Source organism: Ctenopharyngodon idella, chromosome 20, assembly GCF_019924925.1.
Source record: "Ctenopharyngodon idella isolate HZGC_01 chromosome 20, HZGC01, whole genome shotgun sequence".
NCBI classification, from domain to species: Eukaryota; Metazoa; Chordata; class Actinopteri; order Cypriniformes; family Xenocyprididae; genus Ctenopharyngodon; species Ctenopharyngodon idella.
Window position 1 is genome coordinate 14,405,289 of NC_067239.1, and position 27,856 is coordinate 14,433,144.

Genomic DNA, 27,856 nt, shown 5'->3' on the forward strand with positions numbered 1-27,856 from the left:
AAAGAATCCACAAAAATATAAAGCAAACTGTTTTCAACATTGTTAATAAGAATTCTGCCATGACAAATCTCAGGAGATTGGTATGGTAATAGAGATTGGCATGGTAATGGATATGGCAATGTTAATGTATTTGGTCTGCTACGCTGCTGCAGAGCAAGTACAGAGACTTGCTACTGCCAGTACATTCACAGACATTGCTGTGAGCATGTAAGACATGCTGCTGCACATGTAAGATACATGAATTAACCCCCGTAGCAGATCTATACAGGTGGAGCTGGGGAAGGTGGAGGGTTTCTGAAAGAGTGCTGCAGACTGAGCCACGGCTCATTGGCCGCTGATGCAACAGCAACCAATCAGCTGTGCTATGTATATAATGACGTGATCACTACCAAATGAGTTAACCCTCTACAACACAGCGTTGCCCTCAGGCAACGGCAAGTTTTCTTAAGCCCTATGTTTAGTGCATTTTTCTTTAAATGATTGCAACCAATTAGAAAGGTCGAAAAAGTATCAAAGAACAGTCCATTAAGGTGTGGGACTCACTATCAAGCATCATTTGAAGGTGGGACGTCCTTTTATGACACATGGTCGCAGGAGCACATGGTGTGAGAAGAAAGCAAGATTATTTGCTTTAGTAATCTTATTTAAAATGACATTAGCTGTACATAAAAAATAACCAGCTAAACATTGACAAGTACAACAATCAGATTTTTTTTTTTTTTTTTTTTTTAAAAGCATGATTATTTCATGTCTTCCGTCCTTGTCTCACACCTGCCAAATATATCACTACATCCTTAAAGATTTTTTTTTTTTTTTTGTTTAAACATTTTCACAGCTCCCTTGGTGTTGCCCTTGTGCAACCTGTGCCATCTATTGTATAAATGAGAATGCTTTATCTTAGTGTACTATAGATAAGTTAGATTGTTACCATTGCTACTGTATATCTGCCCTCAACTTTAGGCAAGATTATTTGATTATATGGGTAATTAGATGATCTATTAGGGCAATCCCACATGCAAGATGTGGCATGTACACACTGAGTTTTGTTGGATGTTAGCCCCCTCTGCTGGTCAGAACTCATAAAGAGTCACAGGTGACTTAAAACAGGTCTCAAGCATTAAAGATATGCTGGTATAATGATAAAAACAAAAACAGAAGATACATTTACATTTTATAGTTTGTTTCCCCAAATAAAAAACACTGATTACATGGTAAGAAGGATCATGTGAAAAATTAAATAAATTAGTAATTTCAAAATTTTAATTTTACATGGTCATGACCCTTTTTGGCACATGGTTTGGGTTTCCGACTGGGACAAACCACGGCTCGAAAGCTTTGTAGAAAAGGACACTGTTTTGCAGTCTAGTTTTAGAGAAAACAAAATGCTCTATTTGCCTTTCTGTTTGAAATGGGATAGTCTTGACTCTGGTAACCTCAACATGATTAATGCTATTTTGAGAGCTGTAGGTTGGTAAATTGATCAAGGAGTGATTGGACTCCTTGGAGCAAATTGAGTTTGCTTTCTTTTCTGAAATGGGAGAACAAAACAGCCGGTTCTCTTCAAGGGCAGCTGTGAGGCAGCGATTAGCCTTTATTTAACTTGCTTATTGCTGCATATAAAACGGATAGTTCTGGTCCTTGATTATGAATGGCTGAGCTGTGGCTTCTTGGGGCTTTATTGGAACTGTTTTTGTATGAAAATTGTAACAACATACGTGTATACGTAAGGAAAACATTTATTCAGTGTTTTAAGGGCATAATAATAAAAATTAAAATTATTATAAAAATAGGGTTAGCACATAATACATGTGAGAATTGTATATTAATAATCATGTGCGTTCATTTCAAATGGTAAAAATTTAGCCATTCCTAACAAAAATAACAAAAAGCATTCAAATGTGCTTTAAAAACATATATGTCATATATTAGCAGCTATTAACTGCCATACTGTGGTGAATGTAGTCTCTGATCATTCATCATGAAGAGATCTGCGGCTGTAGCTCTGAGTCGTCATCGGAGATCCCTCTCACTCCTTCCTCCCAAACCCCACACAGACAGCTCGCTCGAGGGAGGTGTGGGGCGAAGACCACTTCTAATTTCCGCAGAGCACTGGTTCGGCTGTCTGATTTGACTTGTCCTGCCAATCTCGTGAGCATGAGTCTCACCATCACTTGGTTGGCCCAAGCAATGCCCAACGCAGGAAGCACCTTACTGCCCACCAGCCTGTGTACGTTAAGTTATAGAAGACTTATTAGAGAGCTTCAAAAGCTCAAAGTGTGATCTGTCCAGTTTTGTAATTACTAGGGATGTGTGGGACTAGTCGTATAAAAGATGCTGCTATTGACATTGGAAATACTAGTTGTTAAAGGGATAGTTCACCCAAAAATGAAAATTCTGTCATTATTTACAAATCCTCAAGTTGTTCCAAACCTATATAAATTTCTTTGTTCTGCTGAGCACAAAAGAAGATATTTTGATGAATATGGGTAAGCAAACAGTTGTGGTACACCACTGACTTCCATAGTATGGAGAAAAATAAAATCACATATACAGGTTTTTGATTGTCCTCTCGGAGATTGTTATACTAGTCCGTTAAAAAATTTCAGTTTAAACATTAATGAAATTAGTTGTGGTGCACATCCCTAGTAATTACAACAAGTCTCCTGAAATGAGCGTAGCTGTTATATTCTGGCCCTTTTGCTGCTGGCAAAACTGACACAAACACACTCACCCATAGTCGCACCTTCCTGGATTTGGGCCGTCCACAACATCTGTAACCTGGGACAGATAAATAGCATACAGTGAGAACTATTTCTGTGTTATTTGAATTCAAATGATAAGGTCTATAGCGTTTACAGTGCATATTGTATAATATCTCTGATTAGGTGTTGGAAATCAGATGCCGGTCTGACCTGGTTGACGCAGACTACAGGTGCACCATATGAATGACTCAGACGGTGGAGTGTACTGGAAAAAGCCAGCAGGTGGCGTGACCTCTGTACAGCCTCATCAGCCTGGAACTCACTGCGAAACAGAGCAGCCACAGAGTCCACCACCACCAGTCTGACCAGACCTCGCTTCAGCAGCACAGGCACGCGCTGAGACACGCACGCCTGCAGAGCCTCCTGCTCACATATGCACCAGCATTAAAGGGTTAGTTCACCCAAAATTTTAAATTCTGTCATTAATTACTCACCCTCATGTTGTTCCACAACTGCAAGACCTTCGTTCATCTTCGGAACACAAATTAAGATATTTTTGATGAAATCAAAATATGACTAGTCCATAGACCGCAATATAATCACCACTTTCAAGGTCCAGAAAGGTACTAAAGACATCGTTAAAACCTTAATGTTATGAAGTGACTAGAATACGTTTTTGTGCGCAAAAACAAAACAAAAATAATGACTTTATTCAACAATTTTCCTCTTCCCTGTCACTCTGTTACGCAGTTGGCTCAGTGAACGCATTGCAGAGCTTCCGTGTTTGCCTTGCGTTTGCGCTGACACAGGAGCCGGCCAATAATGAGTCGGCGTTCTGATGCAGAACATAAACAGCATAAGAGAATGACATAGAAGAGAAGATATTGTTGAATAAAGTTGTTATTTTTGTTTTGTTTTTGCGCACAAAAAGTATTCTCGTCGCTTTATAACATTAAGGTTGAACCACTGCAGTCACATCAACCTTTTTAACAATATCTTTAGTACATTTCTGGACCTTGAAAGTGGTGATTATATTGCTATCTATGGACGAATCACATTCCTCTCGGATTTCATCAAAAATATCTTAATTTTTGTGTTCCCAAGATGAACAAAGGTCTTACAGGTGTGGAACGACATGAGGCCGAGTAATTAATGGCAGAATTTTCATTTTTGGGTGAACTAACCCTTTAAGACCTTTCTAATGGTTATTAACTTGTTAAGAGGGATTTTTGGCCTTTTTCTCACCAGGTCAGCAGCATGCTCGATGTAGATGCTGTCAGTAAAATGCCGGCTGCGGATCAAAGCTGGAGGTAGATCTGGTCTGAGCCGGGACTGCTGGGTAATGAGTTGCCGTAGTCGTTTGATGGGGAAAGAGTCCTCGGTGCAAATATAAACGGCTCCTGTTAAATTACCATATAAAATGTGATTTAACAGCATTTTATCAGAAATTTGTCAAAACGATTACTTTCTTCTCCTTCTACCCCAGTAATCTCACAGTTGCCACTAGAGTTTCTCAAACTGTGCTCAGATTTGAAAAGTTACTGAAATAACAAGTGTCTATTTGATACGTTTATGAAAGCTGTAATGAAAATGGTTTTAGAAGTGGTTCTCATTCAGGGGGCTGGGTCTCACTAGGAGACCGATCAAGATTTTCTTTACTTTATTGACCCCCGTTAACAATGTTTTTTTTTCTTCTTTTCTTTTAGCATTGAAGAACCAGGATTAACACAGTCTTGGAAAAGCTGGATATATGAGGGTATTTTAAAAAGTGTGATTTCTGTACCTGGAATACCACCTGGTGATTACTATTTTTAAAAAAAAATCTTAAAATGCAATTAAATATTTAATTTATTGAGTAGAAATTGAGAAAAAAAAAGAAACCTTACCTGAGTTCAGCCCTCCGTTTTCCCGTGGATACTGGACAGATAAGCAAAGCTGTAAACAAAACTGAGTTTTCCCAGCAGCACTCTCGCCTGCCAGCTCTGTTATTCCTCGTAACGGGAGACCACCACGCATCAGACCGTCCAGAATGGGGCAGGCAAAAGAAAGCCTGTGTCCGGGCTCCAAAACAGGACATTCTCCCTGGATCAGCTGTAGAGCTAAGAATACATTAAAATAATAGTTTTGCTTCAAAAATAGCTAATTCTCAAATAGTACTAGACGGTTGTGTTGCAATAAACGAAGCCCACCAGTGACCGGGCTGGACTTGCGGACAGCAGCTGCTACAGCATAATGCAGACGCTGAACATCCGTCTTTGACAAGCGGGTCAGTCTCTGCAGATCAGGACCAGAGACACGGAGGATCTCCTTCGCTGATCTAAAATTGGCTAAACAATAAAATAACATTAAACAAGAAGCGAATTCAACTTTAGACTGAGTGTACTCAAGCGGGATTTCTTGTCAACCTTTTTTAACAGCAGCAATAATCCTTGGATTCAGTTCAAGCTGTTCCCACTCCATCACCTCCCGCGGATCTCCATTTAAAAGGTGTAACGTTAGTAAAATAACGTGTAATTATTATTTTAACCCACTAAAACTATCAGCTCACATTTTGAACGGCACACCATTTACTTCCCGGTCAACACGTCAAAAATTCTGTCAAAATCAAAGTCTCAAACCGATTTTATTATTTTAACCTGACGGTGTTTATACAAGGACAGACAAGCCACTACAAATATAACGAATAATACTTTATTTTAGCAAGTCAATAAGAGAAAGAGTGCAATATCGGCTAAACAACTCAAACCCCTTTCATATTATCGCGCTTTAAGACCGGGGTCTGCCACTGGATCAGTCCATATCAAAATGAGGGTGTTTGGAGTGTAAACGTTTGATTATGTAGATTAACTAGCATTATAATAAAGATATATTTATGAATAATATTTTCATAAAACACGTAATCTGTCAAAAAGGGCACATGTTATATTAATAAACTCATCAAAATAACTAAACGACTAACTGTGGCATAGTGGCCACCCCTCTACATTCAGCTTTTAGGAAAGCCCATAATGTCATCTCGCAGTTGGTTAGAAAGCCTTGGTTGAAAGTCACTATTGTAATGGTGTTATTAAATCAAATTAAATATTTTACCATAACTTTTAGGCATGTTGCTCAATGAAATGAATTGCTTGCTAATTAAATAGTTTGTGAAAGCTAACAATAAATAGGACTGGAGGATACTGGTTTAAACTGTTTGATCTTAAGTCTTTACTTCCTTTGACTGGTGAGTGGTTTGCTATTGAAAGCTAGCGTTAATGCCTTATATTTATGTGCGTCTGTATAATATAAAATAAAAATAAAGCGATACATTGGGCTGTTTGTATTATGTTTACAGTAGTATCATACAGGTCTTAGGCAAGCTAGCTTTTCATTTTGTAGCAAATGTTCACCTATTTAAATCATATCAAAACATTAGCTTAGCAAGGTTTATATATACTAGAAATATACATTAGAGATAATACTAATATGAAGTTAATTCTGTTATATAAAAAATAATATGGGAACGATAACGACGATGGGGTAAGTGAGCATTGTGTGTCAAACCCGCGAAAGCTGTTGTGTAGCAGAGCGGAATATCACCGACGTTTGAAAGCTGGCGACCCGAGTTCAAGTCCCGGTCTTGACATAGTTTAGTTACTACCATATCGTTCACAAAATACTACGTGTTATTATTAAGCAATTTTATTAAGTACATTATTATTATGCTATCCTTTTCCGAATAATAATAAACTGAAGATATAGATGATGTGTATGTTTGCCAGTCGTTTGTTGTTCAGTAATGGTGTACATGTTGTCTTCTTCAGGTCTGAATCTACCTGCCAGCATGAGTCGTCAGTGTAAGAACTGTGGTGGAGCAGACATCGACACAGACCCAGCCCGGGGGAGTGCAGTCTGCACAGCCTGTGGTTCGGTTCTGGAGGATAATATCATCGTATCTGAGATTCAGTTTGTGGAAAACAGCGGAGGGGTGTCTTCAGCGGTCGGCCAGTTTGTATCTGCAGATGGTAAGAAAGAGCTATTCAGTTTTGGGACTAGGGGCATCATCCACCTGTGTTTTAAAGGGGGACCTGTGTTTGTGTGTGTGTTTTAATTAATGCTCAAAGCAATATGAGTGTAACAATAAAAAAAAAAAAAAAAGAGGAAAAGGGGGATTTATAAGCAATATAAACTGGAAATAATGACAAGTTTTGAGAATTACCTGTCTAGAAATAGGAAAAGAATTGCAAACAGGTAATACAAGACAATTTTAATGTTTTGTTTTTTTTTCTCGGACAAAAATAATGTGAGATATTGCTCAATTTCTTTTATACAAACAAGAAAGGGAGGTCTAGAATTTCAATATCTGTGAATGTGGAAATTGGTAATCAACAGGATCAAATTTATTACATAAAATTATCCTTTCTTTTTTAGACTGATCATAATCAACAAAGCTTAGAACCACATCCATCCATTACAATTCACTCCTAATAAATCCTGAAATACCTTGCCAAAGTTTTTGGCATGAATCAAATGGACTAATTACTAAATACTCTCTTCTGCTTATGTGAATTGGAAACCGTTTAGAAATGGAGTAACATATGGAAATATAATGTTTTTGACTATTTTCTCAAAATATTTCATAATGACAGAGGTTAATAATATATAGACCTGTATTTATTTAACTCTGGAACTCTCAGTCTGGGACTGGAATAACAGTTGATGAATTCCATATAACAGGTATTGTTGAGGTACAGAGTGATAAAAAAAAAAAAAAAGAGAGAATGAAGAATAGGGTGCAGTTTTTCAAGATTCGCCCTGGGATTCCATCCAGCCCAGGTGCCATATTCGGTTTGCACTTAATGAGTTGAAAGTAGACATCCTGCCTGGTTAGAAGGGACCCATTTTCCAACTCTTGAAAGGGCAAAGAATCCAAAAGATTAAAACACACTCTGCTGAAAAATCAGGTGTGTCAAAATAAGGTTAAAAATTAAGAGTGGCAAAAATGTGGTAGGATCTGATACAGAGATAGACTGGTTACAGGCTTGTCCCGTAAGAGTGTTGACATGCTGAAAAGCCTATATTGCGGACATTATATTAAGATATAAATGTGAGATACATTTTTTAGCATGCAAATGACCCATCTTAATCCATAATAGTTTTTTAGTTAACTAATAAAAATTGCAACAAAACATGACAGCTAGTGTGCATTTAATTTGCAAAAGCAGTTTTGACATTCTTATAGCAAATGATCTGTAGAAAGTTTGACAGGACTGGACATTACCTCTTTGAATCGGCTTGACCATTCCACCTTTTTTTTTGCCATACTATTAACCCATTAAAAATAAATCTCATTGCACTTGCCCAATGGCTCAACACAACAAGAAGCAAAGTTCACAATTTGGACTCACTATTTATTTAACAGTGAAATCTTATTTTTTGTAGTCTCCACGGTCATCCTAGGAAAGAATGTTTGGTTCAGCATTAGAATATTGTTTAAATTTACTGTTGTATGATACTGCATGTTGCTTAAATCTACTATACATAATTCCGAAATGGAAAATTACCTCTTATTATTCCTTTATGAATGCTGGAACCGTAACGGCTTCTTTTACCAGGGAAGAACAGAGTCCCTCTCAATTTGTCATATGATGGTTTTATTGTTGAAAGCTTATGATCAGAACGAAAATGTCCATCTTCAACTTCTTTTTGCTGTTGTGTATGCATAATAGGTAATTTCTTTGGATTATAATCATTATCTTCATGCATGAAATTATGCTCGCCTGCTACAAGGCCTTCATTTTTCCATCTGAACTCTCCAAGTGGCTGAGCACTGCTTTCAGGGGCAAGTTTGCTCTTACTCTTCATGTTGAATGTGGGAAGTATGTAACTCTTCAAATGTTTTTGGCCCCATTCACTTTTGCTTGTTTCAGATTTGTTAGAAATAATATTTTTGGTGTAGAGCAAAGAATCTTTTGAAGGCAGATTGTTAATTAGTTCATTAAAATGATCCGAGGAGTGTTGAAAACCACTATCAGGAGTGTAATTGGCCAAGTTTTCTCTCAGGTAAAGCTGGTCACTCACTTCATTGCTATTTAGATTGTAGTTTGTTGGATTAGTGGTGGTAATGAGAGACTGTAAAAAGGAAGGCAAGGTTTCATTTACGATGTGTGATGCATTTTTTGATCCCTTGTAGAAAGGTGAAATCACATAATTGTCCTGATTTAGACCACTCCTTTTCATAGTTTTCTGTGGGACATCAACAAGGAAAGACTTGTAGTCTTCAAACAAGCCATCAAAAAAGTCTTGCTGCCCTGCATGTGTCATAGATGGACCAGAGTTGTGTTTGATAATTGTTTTTTGAGGGGTAAATTGCACACCAGATTCCTTGAGTTGGGTACGCCTGTATGGATATGGAACATTGGTGGCATCGTAACCGCGTTCTGATGTATAGGCAGGGTGTGGAAGTAGAAATTGTGTAACCTCCTTATCTGCTGCACAGCAGCCCCTGTCAGGCTTGATCTGGTTGTAAGAAAGTTTGTTCGGCCAAGGTTTAGGTTCAAAAACAGAGGCTGCGTGAGAGCTGATAAGGTTTCCTTGTGGTCCTTGTAGGTTATGTGGAGGTACATAAAGAGAACACATGAAAGCAATTCTTTTGATTAATTTTCCTGTAATAGAAAGTGTCAGTATATTAATCTTGTTAATACTGGTTACAGACACCTGTAGTGTCTGTAACTTTGACTTACCAAAGCCAGGTCCTTCAAACAGTCTGGATGTAAAAACCTGTTGAACAGAGTCAAGTGGATAGAAGCATCTCACTGTGAGCCTGAAATATTCATAGGGAAAAGAAAAAGAGGTGTTCAGAATTGTTTTTAAAGATTCAATGTTATTTGGGTCATTGATGCTTCAAAAAAAAGTTTTTTTTTAAAAAATCTTTTCAAAACTGATGTAATGCTTATTTTTGAGTCATGAACAATGTGTTTAAACAAGTTGTTAAGTAACATTTCAAAGTGTTTAAATTAATTTTTTGACTGTTTTTATGTCAGGCGGTACAACCAAATAGTTGTATATTGTAGTTGCACCACCTGACATGGAAAGTGTACCATCTTACCCATACTTGAAATTAGCAGTTTTTAATCAGTATTTGAGAGAGATCTACAAACCTTTTCTCTCTGCCACAAGGATCAGTTGGGGTCCTCCGGATGGTGCATGATATATATATATATGTTATACTGTTATTACCTCGTCAGTTTATAATAAAAGAGCCATGTCAGCAGTTGTGCAACCTTGACATTTGAGCATATACAAATTGCTGGACAAAGTTTTTTTTTAAAATTATCTCAACAGCTTTAAAACTACTGATATTTATAAAATTTGTTTATATGAAAGGTTTCAAACCTAAAATGAGGCCATAGTATTTAGTTTTTAATTTATTATTTTAAATAGGCCTAGTTTTCTTAGTCTGTTCATTTGTTCGGAGAGTTGCACCACCTGACATTTTGGGGGTTTAAGATAAAACAAAATAATATGTATTACATAAATGTACTAAACATGAATTCAGACTAAATAGGTTTTATGGAATAAAGTGATATATGTCATGAATTTATCAAATTATTTTAAAAGAAAAATATGCACGTTATATCATTGACTCATTTGAATATTGACCAGTTAGACAAATACCTGAATTTTGATTCCCTTGTAATGGCTGATTCCTGGTCAGTTACGGCACCTCCATCAGAAACAACCTCGTTTTCATAAACAATGTAGCCTTCACCCACCTATACGAGAATGCAGATTGCACTGGCATATATACACTACTGTTCAAAGGTTTTAGGTCAGTAAGTTTTTTTTGTTGTTGTTTGTTTTTAAGAAATGAATACTTTTATTCAGCAAGGACACTTTAAAAAGTGACAGTAAAGACATTTATAATGTTACAAAAGCTTTCTATTTCAAATGAATGCTATTGTTGCATGGTTTTTACAAAAATATTAAGCAGCACAACTGTTTTCAACATTAATAATAAGAATAAATGTTTTCTGAGCAGCAAATTAGCATATTAGAGTGATTTCTGAAGGATCATGTGACACTGAAGACTGGAGTAATGATGCTGAAAATTCAGCTTTGCCATCACAGGAATAAGTTACATTGTAAAATATTTTTAAAAAGAAAAGTTTTTAAATTGTAATAATATTTCACAATATTGCTTTTTTAACTGCATTTCTAAATGCAGCTTTGGTAAGCTTAAGATAAATATCTTACTGACCCCAAACTTTTGAACAGTTACAGTAGTGTCCTTATTCATAAGCATAAGTTCAGTGCATTTACCAATAATCTAGTCCCACATGTGGACACACCAAAAGAAAACATGACCCTCGTCTCATCTGTTGCCTTGGGTCTGCATCTTCTGTCTAGAAGGGTTGTGCTGCTGGGTGGTACCGTTGGCCAGGTTTTTGTAGTGGTTGCTACCACAGTCATCATTCCATCTGTGGAACACACTAGAGCAATAGAAATTAACTGATTATTAGCTGAATGGTGCTATTTTATAGCTATTAAACCCTGTTAGCATCTTATGGTATCTTGCCTGTTAGTTCATCCGTCTGAAAGTAACAGCGCTTTGATGTTCTCTTGTGAATCTCCAGAGTCTTTGAGTCTCTTATAAGAATCTCAAAGGTGCCAACAAAGTTTCTCAATGTGATGTCCTGGAAAAATCAGGAAACTAAAGTGTTATAGAGTGTTATAATATTCCCAGCTTTATTTTGTTGAAGCACTTATGCAAATTATTCAGTAAAATTATTTATAATAATTTGTTTAATTTTATATTTTATGCATTTTTTTTTTTTTTGTCAGTTTACACACCTAACACAGTAAACACCTTTGAACTACAGCAAATCAGCTATTCTTCTGTAGATGATGGTTACAGCACAATGTCACGAAGTAGCAGTTAAAGTTGTGTATGCGCAATAGAACACCAGAACGCCATCAGCAGCTGTTGCTTAAAGTCCTTACAGACTTTGCAGACAGAGTTTGCGCATGAAAGTACTTGCTGAAACTTATTTTGGACACACTTCTGAGGCACCGTAACAGTTTAATGATTTACAACAGAGAGCGCTTTGGTGATAACTAAGCGAATATTATTACAATAGTAATTTCTCGCTAGAAATGACATCAAAAATGGAAAACGTTGGTCAAAAACATACATTTACACAAAAGCTGAACATCAACCTCAACATTCAGCTGCCATCAATTTTTTTTTTAGCTCAATGATCACAGAATGGAACACACAGAAGGATTGTGGGATCTCAAAGGCAGTGAAGGATACATCTATGCTGCCTTCAAAAATATCTCAGGAGGAGACAGGAAGTGAATCAAACAGTGGATTCGGATGTGCCTTGATGCCTTCCTACTAACGCATCCTCTGAAGGCAGTTTTTTTTTTAAGACACAGCCGTTGATTCTGTTGATGCACAATTACCCTATATACAATGGAAGCTTGTTTCCGGCGTAGAATATAACAGTTTAAAAGATAATTGCTACTTTTTATCTCACAATTGCGAGTTTACATCTCGCAATTCTGACTGCGAGTTATAAAGTCAGAACTGAGAAAGATATAAACTCACAATTGTGAGAAATAAAGTCAGAATTGTGAGATTTACCCCCGGTTTCACAGACAAGGCTTAAGCTAGTCCTAGACTAAAATGCATGTTTGAGCTGTTTTAACTGAAAGCAACTTGTACTGACATCTTACAATATGTCAGTGCCATTGTTTTGTCTCAAGATGCACACCAGTAATGTTTTTTTTCTAGTGTACTTTTATAAAAGCTACTTAAATTTCCTAATTGAACTAAGGCTTAATCCTGGTTTAGCTAAGCCCTGTCTGTGAAACCGGGCCATAAACTTGCAATTGTGAGAAATAAAGTCAGAATTGCAACAAACTTGCAATTGTGAATTTCTTCTCACAATCACGAGTTTACATCTCAATTCTGACTTTATAACTTGCAATTGCGAGTTTATATCACGCGATTCTGAGAGAAAAAAAAAAAAGTCAGAATTGCAAGATGTAAACTCGCAATTGTGAGAAAAAAAGCCAGAATTTTATTCAGTGGTGGAAACAAGCTTCCATAATATACTTCCATTTTAAGTGCATTTAGGAGATTTTGTTCCTTTATAAGCCAGAATTATTTCCAGATGTTATCAAGTTGCATTTAACTTATTCTAATGTTAAAAACAAAAGGAGATCTGAATCAAGACTGTCATCATGACATTATGAAAATCAGTATATAATTTGAACCACAGATGTTTTTCTTTGCCTCATAAATGTAGCCCGACGTGAAGAGTGGGACCTCCAGAGTCATACTGTGACTGTCGTTCGTCAGTATGTAGCCCCTCAGTCTGGATAAGTCAGATGTGAGAGCCTGATGCCCCATACAGACTTCCCAAAGTCCGGCATGCCTCGAATGATCCATCCTGAATATTATGCTCTGTGCTGTACAGAAAGCACTGACAGCTGGAGGAACTAAATGAGAGGAAAACAAATCAGACTCTGTCTCTTGGTCACTTTCATGTCATGCAATTTAAATCTATTAACTCCTAAAGACTTACAAGCATCATTAACGTGTGCCACAACAGAGACATGGTAGAAAAATGTGTCGTTTCGTCCGATGATGTTAAGGATGTAGTTAATCTCCACAGAGTACTGCAGAAGTCCTTCACCCAAGTACTGTTGATTAGAAAATTAGATTTTATATATTATATATTTAATTATATATTATAAATAAGTATAATACTGTGGGAATAATAAACTACAGAAAAACCCTCACCACACGATTGACAGCTTTATCTTTAAAAGGGACCTTGATGGTGATGCCGTGGGTCCCGTTAATTTGGGGAATTTTTGTAATGAAATAATGGTTTTGAATGGCATCTGTTACTGACAGATAGTTCTCATTCAGCTTGATTGCAATGAGCTGCACATCCAGAGCAAAATTACCAAGATACACGGTGAACACTTCTTCATGAGGCAAAGTTTCTGTTATAGGAGGGAGAAGAAAAAAAAACAAAAAAAAAAACACCATCAATATAAAGGGTACGTTTACACCACAATGATGTACTAAAAACGGAAAAGTTCTCTCTTTGTACATGACAACATTATCAAAAAGATTCCCATTTACATGGATACGTGAAAACAACTAAAAATGCTTTATTATGCATGCCAGACAAGTAGTTAGCGATGTCACTTTGTTTGTAAAGAAAAAGACTATGCCCCTGCGCACATACGCAATATTTTACACCAAACACGAATGCCTATAAACACATAATACGCATGTGCATGCCATCACTGTTTTCACAGATTCGCAGTTTTGTAGTTTACACGGAGACAATAACGGTATTGTTTTCTAAAACTTGCACTTTGACACCCGTTTTCAAAGTTTGCATTTTTAGGTGAAAATGGTGTCATGTAAATGGCCCCTTAGACAATAAAAATAAATGCTATCATGTACAAAGAAACTTTAAAAACAACAACAACAATAATAATAATAATAATAATAATAACCATGCACATGATGTTTTTAGTTTTTTTTATAATAAGAATTTAGTTCTGTTAAAAAGCAGAAAAATAAAAAATCAGTTTTGAATATTGGTTATCAAAAGAATAATATGCACCAGTCATAAAAACAATATCAGTGTATAACAGTATGGTAATAATCTCACCATCTATAGCGAAAAGATTCCGAGAAACTAGTGGCGTCTCCATAACTTGTAGCTGGCGATATCTGGTCTCCATTTCAGTACCATCCATAAACACATGTGAATAAATGTGTTCATAGCACAGGAAAGCCATGTAACTTTCTTTATAGACATTATTTTCCACCAAACTCTGTGACAAACAGCACAGAAATATTGAATTTTTTTTTGCATAAATATACAACATTGATTACCAGTCCAGTACATACCTTTCTGTAACCTCCTGGTGCACCAAATGGCACTGAAACATGCACCACCTGGCCATCTTCTCCCAGTACGTAACCCATGTCTTTCCTGGAGGCCTCGTCCAAGAGCTGAGCATCCACACCCAGCTTAATGCTCTTGCTTACAAACCCAGAGGGGTCCTGCACCAGTGGGGTCATGACTTTAGGAGTTCTCCAGTGCAAAGTCACTCCATCAAATGAGCTAGGGGCTGATAAAGATGCAAGACTGAGAGAAAAGTATGACCTATGAAAGCTTGAACATCTATGAACGGCTGTTATTTGCATTAAAGATGTTGTATGTACATTTTATAGTTCATCAACTATCAGTTCTATAATGCATCAGAAATTGAAAATGCCCAATGAATTACCTATCGTACATGCCGCAGATGTGTCAAGCATCACTACCGCCCATTTACACCTGAAAAACACTGTTGCATGAATCACCTCTACAGCAATGCCGTCAATCTGAGGAAACAAGGTTGTTTCAACCTTCACGTTAAAAATCCTGAGATATTATCATGGTAGAACCTGCACAATTAACATTAAAAGGGATGGTTCACAAAAAAGTTTTATATAAATGTATCCATCTTCTTTTGTAATGCGCAAGTAATCTTTTTTCTGTGAATGTATGAGACTTGCGGTTCATTGGCTACAATATGTAAACAACTGAAATAATAAAGTGCAGGAAATGGTAAAACTATTTGTACTACCAACCAGTGTGTTGATGATTATGACAATACATAAGTAATATGATAAATATCAGTTTGAACTATAACAAGCGGTTTTGTACAGCTAAAAATAACCGGAAGCAAATGACACTAGAAGCCAGGCACGTTCAATTTACAAATGGACGCATCCGCTCTTACATGAAACATAAGGTGGATAGATAGAAGAACATTGCGGTCAATCCAGAATTGGACCCCTTTGATTTTCATTCAACACTGCAAAAAAAATGCTTTTCTTAGTATTTTTTTTTTGTCTTTTTTCCAGTCCAAATACATCTGAATGAAGTGAGTTTTTGCTTAAAACAAGCAAAATTATCTGCCAATGGGGTAAGAAAAATCTTGTTTCTGTTTAGGACAGAAACAAGATTTCAAACACAAGATAATTTTGCTTGTTTTAAGCAAAAACTCACTTCATTTAGATTCTTTATCTAGATATCTTATGTCATTTTATCTTATGTCTAGTAAAAGCATCTGGATTTAAGAATTTTTAGATATTTAGACTGGAAACAAGACAAAAATACTAAATAAGAAAAGCATTTTTGGCATCAGTAAGATTTTTTAAAGAAATTAATTTCATTCAGTAGGGATGCATTAAATTGATCAAAAGTGACAAAATTATAATGTCATAGATTTCTATTTCAAATAATTTTTGTTCTTTTAAACTTTCTATTCAACAAAGAATCCTTAAAAAAATGCATCAAGGTTTCAACAAAAATATTAAGCAGCACAACTTTGACACTGAAGACTGAAGATTCAGCTGGAATTCAAATAGAAGAGAGTTCATTTTAAATTGTAATAATATTTCACAATATTACTGTTAAATGCAGCCTTGATGAGCAAAAGAGACTTCTTTCAAAAGCATTAAAAAAAATCTTACCAACCAAATTTTGAAAGGTAGTGTATGTACAAAACACACCAAGACATTTTTCAAAATATCTTTTGTGTTCCACTAAAGTCAGTCAGTCATATAGGTTTGGAACGACAAGAGGGTGTATAAATGACAGAATTTCCATATTGTGTGAACCATCCCTTTAACTTTAATTTCACCTGCCTCTGTGATTGTTGAATGTGGCTGATTGTAGGCAGAGCGAAAGACCACCCTGTTTGGAGTGGAATCAACCATGTATCCCATTCGCCTGGCAGCAGAGATAGACATCGCATCCAAGCGTTCCTGATTCAGAAACATTATCTTCCACTCAGAGATGGCAGATCGCTGGGCCTACAAGTGGAGATACAGAGCTAACAATGAGAAATTCAAACCGTAGAAGTTCACACATTACATTAAAGCGTCAAGATTTCTTACTAAAGCAAGAGCAGCCAGCCAGGCTTCTTTAGTAGTGCGGTTATCAGATGAGCAGGGTGTATCTCTCGCCAGCGTTACCTAAATCAGAGAAAACCAGATAATGCTGAATACAGCTTTGTACCAGTGTTATTTTTGTATTATTTATATACTATTACAGTATTTATTAGTATTTTGATTTAGCGTATATATTTTAAATTATTTTATTTAAATTTGAGTAATTTAGTTGTGCTTTTCAGCTTTTGTGATTTAATTTATATTCAGTTTCAGTTCAGTTATTCAGTTTTAGGGCTTATTTCATTTAGTTTTTTCATCCAATATTTATATTTTTATTTAAATTAACAGGAAGTTTAGTTAACAATAATACTGCTGCATACCACACAGGATTTATATTGCCTGCCTCACAAAATCCTACCTCTATGTAGTTTTCTTCACAGAGGATCTCTTTGGCAGACCAGTCAACTGACAGCGTGCAGGTCTCTGAGAGAGAGAATTTATTCTCTTTCCCCATATGGTCAGTCAAAACAACATTCAGCTTAAAAATGAAGTTGTTGTCATTCTACAAGACATCATACAACAGAAAACAATATTATCAAAAAAATATATCCATATGCAAGACTTCTAGATATGATAGTTCTAGAACTAACCAATCAATATTTTCTTTTTTAACTTAAGTCTTGCCTGGTTTTCGGTGTGGCAGGAGAAATATGAAGCCCTCAGAGACGCCCGACCGTTTAAGTTGTTCAGCGTGTAGCCACACATGGATGCATGATCCTCACTAATCGTATGCACTCCATTTTCAACTTAAAAATATGTACTGATATGAGAATTAAAACATATTGTGTGATAATTTGTGGTACAGATTAACATCAAGCCATATCAGCGTACCTACAGCCTCAAATCTTGGGACACGGCCTGCAAAACCCACATCAACAGACACCCAGAAATATCGATCACGACACTCAGTCTCAAGGGCACCTGGAGCAATTAAAATTCATTACAGCTTTGGATTTAACAAAATACACTATTATATATGCTGAACTTTAGGTGTTCATCACAATAAACAGACCTTGTGGATCAGCGGTAAAATTACTTTCATGCACCTCGCACAGTTGAAAGCAAAGCAAGAGAAGCCTGTGGATGTTCTGCATGTCAGTTTTTTGATTCGATTTTAATTTTTGTATATTCACACAGTAACTTACCCAAAGCAGAAGCTAACATTCAGTACCATGATTTGACCAAAGCACTGGCTAGAGAAATATATAATTGAGCAATATGTTACTTAGAGGTAAAGCCAAATACTGTTGTGGTTCATTTGTATCTCCTCAGAGTTTCCCTGACTTGGTTATCAGTCTCAGGTGTGTCAATCAGACTTTTGGTTGCTAAAAGGAACACATGTGAAGAGGGAAGTGCAATAGACATTTGCAACCGTTAGGTGTCACTGTAGCAACGATGTAACTATAAAACTGTTATTTACACAAACAGCCACTGGAGTGTGCTATATAGCTTTATTTAAAGGCTTAAATTGTCACATCTTGTAATAGTAATAGGCTTGTATTTGTACATGTTTATATTCTATAAGTCAAAACTATTCCTATTTGCTGTATTTTTTTTATTTCAGTTTGGCCTTTAAAACTTTAAACATAATACATTGTGTTTTGTGTTGTTTTCAGGTACTTCCAAAGCTCCGGTCCTGGGCAGTGGGTTCCACACAAGTCTGGGAAAAGAATCGCGAGCTCAGACGCTCCAGAACGGTAGGCGTACCTTTATATTAGTCAGCAGCAGTGTGTAGGTGCAGTCAGTGAATGATCATGGTTTATAAAACATGTCCAGGCTTAAAGGGATAGTTCACCCTAATTGAAAAGATCTGTCATTACTTACTCACACTCATGCCGCTCTAAACCCGTATGACTTTCTTTCTTCAGTACAGCACAAAAGGTGAATTTTTGAAGAATGTCCTGGACACTCTTTTCCACATAATGAAAGTGAATGCAAAGGGTGCTGGCAAGCTCCAAAAATGGCAAAAAGAAGTGAAATAAAGGTGGATTGCATTATATTCCACATCTTCTGGAACAAAGCCAAATGGTAGATTGTAATTTAATTTAAAATCAAATATGGCAGTAGATGCATCACATACAGCATTCTCATTTGTGGATAAATATTCCTTCAATATTATGTTTCATTAACTCATCTACATTCATTTCTGACCCAGTTACATCCCAAGCGCTAATTAAATTTATATAATTTGCATCTGTGCTTTTCTGAAGATCACACAAGACATAATTAACTGTTGATCCATTTTATAGAGCTCCCTGATAAATGTCTTTTAATTGTGTAAATATATGCGATTCAGAAGAACTGCGAGAACAATGTGTTTTGTAGCATTAAATTCACACATTGCTCAGTTACAGCTGCCTGTCCTGGTGTGTTTTCAGAGCTTTAAGAACTGAAAGCGATAACACAGTCTCAAAATACTTTGAGAATCAAGGTCACCAACTGTATAAACACATGATTCTTCATGACTCTTCAACTATTAATCACAGACACGTCTGATAATAGTTTAAAAACCTCTTAAATGATTTACACATAAATGTGCATTTGAATATGTCTGGCAGGTAGTTGTAGTAGATTCTGGTAAACTCATTTCCGACTTCACAAACACAAGATTTCATTCATTAAATAAAGGTGTCTCGTGTCCCTGCAGTGTTGCGGCAGTTATGTAATTCTGCTGTCATTTAGGGAGGTCACTGCAGACCTGGCTGCTAATCCAATGGCATGTGCAGCATGAAAAATACTCTGGGATTAGACAGGTCTGGAGTGTGTGACGGAGGGTTGGCACACAGTGGTTCCAGAATAGAGGGATTATGCTCTTAAAAGCTTTCAGTTATTTTTGGCCTTGCCCTGCCAACACGACACTTGACACTGCAGCTTTTGGGCTCCACAGTTGAGGGACAAAAAGTCCAACATCCACTTTAACATCTGTGGCTCTGTGATTATGTTAACTCTATACCGTAGGCTAAAGCAAGGGTTTTCATACCTTTTTATGCCAAGGAGGACTCACAAATATGATGCGAGGGACTGCCTTCCCAAAGTATAAAGGCAGCTATTTAGTTTACTGTGTAAAGAAGACACACTTGTACTGTGGAAAAGAGGGGAAAAAGGAATATATGTACCTTTTTAAAAGTTTGTAAACATTACAATTTTTTTATGTTTTTGAAAGAATATCTTATGCTCACCAAGGCTGTATTTATTTGATCAAAAATACAGTAAAAACGGTAATATTGTGAAATATTATTACCATTTAAAATAATTGTTTTCTATTTTAATATATTTAAAAATGTAATTTATTCCCGTGATGACAAAGCTGAATTTTCTGCATCATTACTCCAGTCTTCAGTGTCACATGATCCTTCAGAAATCATTCTGACATGCTGATTTGCTGCTCAAGAAACACTTCTTATTATTATCAATGCTAAAAACCGTTTTTGCTGCTTAATATTTTTGTGGAAACAATGATACCATTCAAACATTTGAGGTATAATTAAAAAGAGAAAGAGAGAAATTAATACTTTTATTCATCAAGGATGCATTAAATTGATTAAAAGTGACAGTGAAGACATTTATAATGTTACAAAAGATTTATATGTATTAATTTATTTATTAAATGTAATAAATAACTTTAATAAATGGAAATAAATTCTGTTTATTGAACATAAAGAATTCTGAAAAAGTATCACCATTTCCACAAAATGTTAAGCAGCACAGCTGTTTTCAACATTGATAATAATAATAATAATAATAATAATGTTACCTGAGCACCAAATCAGCATATTAAAATGATTTCTGAAGGATCATGTGACTGGAGTAATGGAGTAATGATGCTGAAAATTCAGCTTTGATCACAGGAATAAGTTACATTTTTAAAATATACTCAAATAGAAAACAGTTATTTTAATTTGTAATAATATTTTGCAATATTACTGTTTTTACTGTATTTTTGATTAAATAAATAAAGCCTTAGTTTGCATAAGAGACTTTTTTCTCAAACGATCATTTTTATTATTTTTATACTGTCTTTGCACTAAACCAAATAGAAAATATTTCAATTATTATTATTATTATATATTGAATATATATTTATGATATTAAAGAATGTATATATTTAATTATTTAAAAATATTATTATTAAAGTACAGTTAGCTGTGTAAACCTAAAAGGTAAACTATATAAAATAGAATGTCAAGAATACAATAATCATTAATAAACTTATGATTTATAACCAATATTTATGAAATAGAATAAGGCAGAAATCATTTACAATGTTCTTTTTTCCCCGAAAGTTTCCTCGGACCCACTTGCAGCCCTCTGGGGGTCCATAGACCCCAGTTTGAGAATCCCTGGGCTAAAGAAAAAGTTTAATGCATCTATGCATCTGCTGAACTCATTAATGGATACAATATCTGCACATTTAGAGGACAGATTGATGAAAGCATTTGTTTCTTATAAACATGTATATGTGTGCAATTTCAAGCATAATTAATGACCTGAACTTGTGAAACTCATCAGCTTCATCTGAAGCGACCTAAATCACTCTCAATGTTTACAATGTGGGAGACTTTCACTGTCTGGGTTAACAAGGTCTTTTGCTAAATGATGTATTAAGTAAACAGAACTCTGCAAGATAGACTATTGGACTGTGTTTTTTAATGTGGATTTTAATATGCTAAACACATCGAGGCCCGCCGTGGGATTTCAGGGCAGACTGATTTATGTGTCCAATGAATTACAACGTGGCCTGTTTTGAGATCATCTGTGAAGGAGTAAATGTACGACTGTGAAAGAAGGGGAAAGAGGGACGTGGCCTTACACGGGACGTAAAACAGCTGTCTTTCTGCCCGTTTTCACTTCCAGGCTTCTCTAAAATCCTGTCTGGCTGTGCACCGTTCTCATGACATCAGTGCTACTGGAAAACCAAACACCTGCGTGTGAAGTCATGCCTCGGTGCGCAAGCGTGCGTGTATGCATGTGTGTATGTTTGCTCAATCTGATGCATGTGTGTGTCCTGTCTCTAGGGAAACGGCAGATACACAACCTCGGCAGCCAGCTGCAGCTGAACCAGCACTGCCTGGATACAGCCTTTAATTTCTTCAAGATGGTGGTGAGCAAGCACTTGACACGAGGGCGAAAGATGACACACGTCATAGCCGCCTGCCTCTACCTGGTCTGCAGGACAGAGGGAACGCCACGTATCCTTCCCACAATGATCCCTAGGGTGTGAAACCCAAGTGAAACTCTTTGTGAATGGTAATCCATGGAGAAAAGTGTGCACATTCAACCCAAATTAGGTACATGATTTAGCAAACTTAAAAAGAAAGTTTTGACCTTTCAGGTTTTTAATAGGCAAAATTCCTGTAGCTCAAACAGTAAAGTGTGGCACTTGAAACCCAAGGTCATTGGTTTGATTCCCAGGGAATGCATGAACAGATAAAATGTATACATTTTAAAAGTGCCTGTCAAATGCATTAATGTAAATACAAAGAAAATGAGGTTTGAGAGCAAAAATATCAAGTGGCTTTTTTCCATCCTTTTTTTAACTGTAATTGATGGCAATCAATGATATGAATGAAATGTTCAAGGTGTCTGAATACATATTGGTTTGACTGTATATATATATATATATATACAGTCAAACCAATATGTATTCAGACACCTTGAACATTTCATTCATTAATACAGTTTATTCACTATAGTTTTAAAAAAAATGGTAATAAAATATGACAAGCTCTCGAGTTAAACTGTGTCAGAAAACATTAATCTTAAAGGATTAGTTCACGTTCAAATAAAATTTTCCTGACAATTTACTCACCCCCATGTCATCCAAGATGTCCATGTCCTTCTTTCTTCAGTTGAAAAGAAATTAAGGTTTTTGTTGAAAACATTCCAGGATTATTCTCCTTATAGTGGACTTCAATTGACCCCAAACGGTTGAAGGTCAAAATTACTGTTTCTGTGCAGCTTCAAAGGGCTTTAAACAATACCAGACGAGGAATAAGGGTCTTATCTAGTGAAACGATAGGTCATTTTCTAAAAAAAAAATTAAAATGTATATGCTTTATAAACACAAATGCTTGCCTTGCAAGTGCTTCCGCCACATCGCCTTACGTATTCTTCAAAAAGCTTACGCTGCATGTCCTACATTCAACTTATGGAACTACCGCGGCGCCAGTTCTGTTTTTCTGTAATTTTGAATACGGAAGGCGTTCTGGTGGAAGCTTGATATTTGACTTCATAAATATGGATATTTTTTTTACACAAACGCATCATTTCGCTTCAGAAGGCCTTTATTAAGCCTCCGGAGCCGTGTGGAATATGTTTATGATGGATGGATGTGGATGTGTCATATACACCTAGGATGGCTTAAGGGTGAGTAAAGCTTGGGCTGATTTTCATTTGAAAGTGAACTAATCCTTTAATTATGTCAGATAACACTTAAGCAAAATATGGTCAGGTCACAGTGTCTGAATAATTTTTGACAAATTTTACTGGTAGTCCACTGTATGAAGAATTTTTGGGTATAATATGTCACAGTTTACTTTATTTTGCTATCCTCACTTACATAAATGAACTATAGTGTCCTGCACCCACTGGTAAAAAAAAAAGATAAAAAATGATATCTAGTGTCTGAATAATTTTTGGTTTGACTATATATATATATATATATATATATATATATATATATATATATATATATAAAGAGTACAGATGCAAAAACCTCTAAGTCCACCTGACATGTTTTCTTTTAAATGAGCATTTTTTTTTACCAGGCTCCTATGTTTATGGTCAGTAATTTCACTTTAATTGCAATGAAAAGGTTATTAGTCATTATTAAAATGCCTTTTTTTTTCAAAAATGTCACTTCAGTCAATTCATTGGTATTTAACAAATTTTACTGTCTTTTGCTGCAAAACCAAGTCCATGTGTGCTTTTTTTTGCAAAAAGTCCATCTCTTTGGACAGCAAGACAGTGAAATGTCTGTTTCTGTCAGTTTTACAGCAGCAGTGTTTACTTGCTACTGGAAACATGATAAAACATGATAAAAACATTATAAAAACTTGAAGTTTTGCAATTGAAAGCCTGCTCATACGCACACCGTATCTCTCGAAATCATATGATTCGATTTGCGTCTTCCAGTTGGTTCTTCTGTGGACTTAGAGGCTTTTGCTGACAAAGGGATGTGGCGTTTAGGAGTTTCTGCCAATGAACCGTTATTTCTGAATGGGCTGACGCTGGGATTTAGGAGATTTGAAGCGGAAGTATTTGATGAACGTATAATATGTATGGAGAGCATTCGCTCAATATCGTGGTGGCGTTTAGCTGCTTTTGCATCTGAACTCTTCATATATATATTTAATTTCATAATAATAAACTGTTTTGGCTGCTGGTATAAGCAGCTAGCTAAATATGCAAGATTTCCTTGGGTTACACTTTATTTCGATGGTCCACTTTAGACGTTCTACTAACTATAAGTAACTTTGCATCTACATGTCAACTATCAGTCATTTGAATGTTAGAAGTAGACTGTTAGATTAGGGTTAGATATTAGGGTTCAGGTTAGTAGAGTAATTTATTTCCTTTCCTTAGCCAGCTTCATCAGAAGTTGGAACAGAACCAAACCAGCATAAACCAACCTGGACTAAGCATAGAAATGCATGCTGGTCTAAAATAGTCTCTTTTACCAGTCCATGCTTTCCCTAGGGAAACCCCAGTTCAGGGTCTGAAGGGATGTGTCAGGATGTGAAAACAATAGTGCTACAATATACTGTCAAAGGCGAAAGAGAGGAAGAGGAAGAGTGTTTACTGCACCTTTAGGAATCTCAGAGGATGTTCCCTGGAGTAAATCACGGAAATCAGCCCAACACTCCTCCCTCATTCAGTGTCCATCCTGGTTGTGTACAAAAGATATTGAAGCGACACTCATTTAATCTAAAAAATCATGTCCCCTTTACTGTAGTGAAAATGTGGAACTCAGTCAGTCATAGAGTAAAATTCTAAAGCGATGTTTAAGGGAAAAAAAGCATTTCCCTGTTCCACATTTTAAGGTTGTTTTTTCCCCAAACCTATCAAAATTGTGTTCTCAAATTATGGGTTTGAGACTCACCACACCTGTGTTTACAACACAGCACACCTGGATAGTGTTACACTGCTTTCTCTCTCTGTCTCACAAAACAGACAGACTCTTACTTACTCACACCGGCAAGCATATCCTATCTATCTTCTTGGGTCACACCCAGATCTCTGCTCTGCTTTTGTGTAGTTTCAGGCCTGACTGGTACCTGGTGTGCCGTTTTGAGTTGCCAAAGGAGAATTGTTAACTGTCCCTGGGTGGGGCTCTTTCAGTCACTTGCAAAGATTCGGTAGTTCACGCTAAACAGCAGAAACACAAAGAAGTTCTTTACAGACCGTCAAACCCATTCCAAATAGTGGACTATTTTTAAATGTGTTCTGCTTTGCCTTATCAAATATCGCTGCATTTATCTCATGCATCTTTGTGATATGATGAATTACAGAATTATTTGGACAAGTGTTTTCACTTATATTAAATTCACTTGTATTATTTTTTTTTTATTCTCACATAAAGTACTATTTAATTACTTTATGTGAAAATTATCGACTTTCGCTTTTAAGTGTGAAATTATTAAACTTCAGCTTCTTTCAAATATCTCAGCCTTCTCCAGTTTCAGCATTTTCTTGTTCATTTTAGCCATTCAGCAGTGTTTTAACATTTTTGTAGTGTATTTTAGGAACAGCACATCTGTGTAGACCAGGTTCTCTAAGGTGAAGATTGACTGTTCTGGAAACATTGTCTCAGTGAACTTCACTGACCTGATCTGTCGAATGTTGGGCTGACTGGTCATGATTTCAGAGGCTCATCATGCTGAGATTCTTGGTTTGTTGCTTGCTGGTACATTTCTTACATAAATGCCCAGTTTTAAAGACAAGGAGCCCTTCAAATGCATGCATCTTACAAATATAGTGGACACTACAAGTCGTGCATTGCATGCCTTAAAAACTTTTTTCAATAAATGCATTATATTTTTCTAAAATAATTTCATAGGTTTTGATTATTGTGGGAGGTGCCACATTAGTTCACTTCTGAATGAAAATTTCCTGATAATTTACTCACCCCCATGTCGTCCAAGATGTCTGTCTTTCTTCAGTCGAAAAGAAATTTAGGTTTTTGAAGAAAACATTCCAGGATTGGAAGGGTGGAAGGTTTAGCAAATGGGTGAAAGGTCCAAATTGCAGTTTCAATGCAGCTTAAGGGTCGAGGAATAAGGGTCTTATCTAGCGAAACAATCAGTCATGTTCTAAAAATTAAATTAAAATGTATATACTTTTTAACCACAAATGCTCGTCTTGCACTAGCTCTGCGATTCGCACACATGACGTAATCACGTTACAAAGGTCATGCGTGACGTAGGCGGAAGTACCGATCCAGTGTCTACAAAGAAATTTTGCAAAGATTAAGCCAAAGGCCATTTACAAAAAAAGGTAAAACAATGATATCGGACGATTTTGAAGTTGGAGGACAAAGTTTTTCCCCCTACTGCAGTACTTCAGCCTACGCATTATGTTGAAAGGTCACATGTGAACAGAGCAGTGCAAGACAAGCATTTGTGGTTAAAAAGTATAAATTTTGATCATTTAAAAAAAATGACCAATCGTTTCACTGGATAAGACCCTTATTCCTTGTCTGGGGTTGTGTAGAGTCCTTTGAAGCTGCACTGAAACTGCAATTTGGACCTTCCACCCAGTGAACTCCACTGAAGTCCATTATATGGAGAAAAATCCTGGAATGTTTTCATCAAAAACCTTAATTTCTTTTCAACTGAAGAAAGAAAGAAATGAACATCTTGGATAACATGGAGGTGAGTAAATTATCAGGAAATTTTCATTCAGAAGTGAACTAATCCTTTAAGTAAGAACAATGAAGTTGAATCAGACCATCACAATCAAATAGAACCAGATCAGTATCTGAAACCAGAAATCACATGAAATAGTTTGATACCTGCTGCAAGAACACCTGCTGTATCCCTGATCAGTGATTCTCAACTAGGGGGCCTCAGTAAACTTCCAGGGGAAGCCTCAAGTTGACTGATAATTCATTAAAATAAGACAAAACAAGTTTTATTTACCCATTCATTTTAAACGTGTGATCTCTAGACCTGAAAAAGTCATGTAAATTATTGGGGATATATATTTCTTATTAAATATTTGATAACACTTTACAAAAAAGTACCATTTGTTAACATTAGTTAATAAATTAACAATGAAGAATACATTTGTCACAATATTTATTGATATTTGTTAAGTTTAACTGTTCATTGTTAGTTCTTGTTAGCTCAGGTCCATTAAATAATATTAACAACAACAACAACAACAACTTTTGATTTTAATAATGTATTAATAAACACTGAAATTAACATAAACTAAGATTACTAAATGCTTCATAAGTGTTTTTCATTTTAAGTTCATTGGTGTGGATGATAATATAGTTATTGCTGTTGTTATCTTTATAGTTATCATTCTTGATGTGAATGGGCCTTAAGTCATGGGACCTTTGAATATTGTTGTAGACAATAAAAAATTGTCCTAGACATAAGCATTAATAAAGTGGTTTGTTAATAATTACAAGATTGATAGAACCATGAAGACATTGGTGTCCACTTGGTGAATGAGAAAAAAAAAATTGATTTAAAAACTATATAGAGACTAAAATACTAAACGCTAAAAATATCTCCCAATAACATTTTTTTGCATGTGTTTGTATCATTATTTTTAAACAGATGCTGTTATCACTATCATTTTGACCCTTTGTTGTGTAGCTGCAGTTTTTGTCAATGGTTCATATCTGGTCTTGTAGATAAGACAGTTATCAATATCACTGATGTCAGTCATACAAGTATAAATACTCTCTTTCTTTCATGCCAGGCCGTAATTAAGGCCGTCAGACTCCTGATAAAGTGGGATTAGCTGGTCTTGTAGTGATGCTAATCTCTGTGCTAAAGGGGGCATTAGTCACCATGGAGACACGTGCCTCAGGTGTGTGTGCCGATCAGGTGAGCAGTAACAGATGGTCAGGGTGAATCTCATGCAGAGATAAAGAGATCCTGTCCGAAGCCCATTG

General features: G+C 36.0%; 4 protein-coding genes across 6 annotated transcripts in view; 1 reads left to right on the forward strand and 3 right to left on the reverse strand.

The window, feature by feature from the left end:
- Positions 1-1,720: 1,720 nt before the first annotated feature.
- Positions 1,721-5,456, reverse strand: xrcc3 (X-ray repair complementing defective repair in Chinese hamster cells 3). Its single transcript, XM_051874789.1, has 7 exons — positions 5,108-5,456; positions 4,892-5,029; positions 4,589-4,801; positions 3,948-4,102; positions 2,913-3,125; positions 2,732-2,778; positions 1,721-2,223 (listed from the first exon to the last, which is right to left on the reverse strand). Exons 1-7 carry the CDS (start codon positions 5,160-5,162, stop codon positions 1,977-1,979), a joined length of 1,068 nt encoding a protein of 355 aa, XP_051730749.1. The 5' UTR covers positions 5,163-5,456; the 3' UTR covers positions 1,721-1,976.
- Positions 5,457-5,700: 244 nt separating this feature from the next.
- Positions 5,701-27,856, forward strand: part of brf1b (BRF1 RNA polymerase III transcription initiation factor subunit b) — a 79,915-nt gene continuing 57,759 nt past the window's right edge. For 2 of the 3 annotated variants that reach the window (XR_007926789.1, XM_051874782.1), the window contains exons 1-4: positions 5,701-5,925; positions 6,506-6,706; positions 18,342-18,422; positions 21,741-21,914. Coding sequence is in view for 2 of the 3 variants with exons in the window: in XM_051874782.1 (XP_051730742.1) it covers positions 6,526-6,706; positions 18,342-18,422; positions 21,741-21,914 (436 nt within the window). In the remaining variant the exon portion in view is untranslated. The remainder of the gene's footprint in view (positions 5,926-6,505; positions 6,707-18,341; positions 18,423-21,740; positions 21,915-27,856) is intronic. The other variant, XM_051874781.1, reaches the window with a different exon arrangement.
- Positions 7,873-11,567, reverse strand: LOC127502163 (uncharacterized). The gene is made up of 6 exons (XM_051874788.1): positions 11,260-11,567; positions 11,004-11,173; positions 10,359-10,456; positions 9,425-9,504; positions 8,246-9,283; positions 7,873-8,137 (listed from the first exon to the last, which is right to left on the reverse strand). Exons 2-6 carry the CDS (start codon positions 11,154-11,156, stop codon positions 8,133-8,135), a joined length of 1,374 nt encoding a protein of 457 aa, XP_051730748.1. The 5' UTR covers positions 11,157-11,173; positions 11,260-11,567; the 3' UTR covers positions 7,873-8,132.
- On the reverse strand, positions 12,774-18,009 carry LOC127502161 (uncharacterized). Its single transcript, XM_051874784.1, has 13 exons — positions 17,871-18,009; positions 17,738-17,802; positions 17,557-17,646; positions 17,350-17,471; positions 17,084-17,227; positions 16,672-16,749; positions 16,420-16,587; positions 15,012-15,108; positions 14,629-14,852; positions 14,387-14,552; positions 13,495-13,703; positions 13,277-13,394; positions 12,774-13,190 (listed from the first exon to the last, which is right to left on the reverse strand). Exons 1-13 carry the CDS (start codon positions 17,897-17,899, stop codon positions 12,931-12,933), a joined length of 1,770 nt encoding a protein of 589 aa, XP_051730744.1. The 5' UTR covers positions 17,900-18,009; the 3' UTR covers positions 12,774-12,930.

What these genes read in the sequence shown, in the direction of transcription:
- xrcc3 (XM_051874789.1), bottom strand. Translation starts at nt 5,162, where the DNA reads ATGGAGTGGGAACAGCTTGAACTGAATCCAAGGATTATTGCTGCTGTT. An exon ending in TATTGCTGCTGTTAAAAAAG is followed by an intron (nt 5,030 to 5,107) that starts GTTGACAAGAAA and finishes TTTATTGTTTAG; the next exon opens with CCAATTTTAGATCAGCGAAG. An exon ending in CCAGGAAGGTGCGACTATGG is followed by an intron (nt 2,224 to 2,731) that starts GTGAGTGTGTTT and finishes TAACGTACACAG; the next exon opens with GCTGGTGGGCAGTAAGGTGC.
- LOC127502163 (XM_051874788.1), bottom strand. Translation starts at nt 11,156, where the DNA reads ATGATGACTGTGGTAGCAACCACTACAAAAACCTGGCCAACGGTACCA. An exon ending in CATGTGGGACTAGATTATTG is followed by an intron (nt 10,457 to 11,003) that starts GTAAATGCACTG and finishes ATTCTCGTATAG; the next exon opens with GTGGGTGAAGGCTACATTGT. An exon ending in ACAAGGGAATCAAAATTCAG is followed by an intron (nt 9,505 to 10,358) that starts GTATTTGTCTAA and finishes TGAATATTTCAG; the next exon opens with GCTCACAGTGAGATGCTTCT.
- LOC127502161 (XM_051874784.1), bottom strand. Translation starts at nt 17,899, where the DNA reads ATGGTACTGAATGTTAGCTTCTGCTTTGG. An exon ending in CCTGCCACACCGAAAACCAG is followed by an intron (nt 17,228 to 17,349) that starts GCAAGACTTAAG and finishes GATGTCTTGTAG; the next exon opens with AATGACAACAACTTCATTTT. An exon ending in GAATCTTTTCGCTATAGATG is followed by an intron (nt 13,704 to 14,386) that starts GTGAGATTATTA and finishes CTCCTATAACAG; the next exon opens with AAACTTTGCCTCATGAAGAA.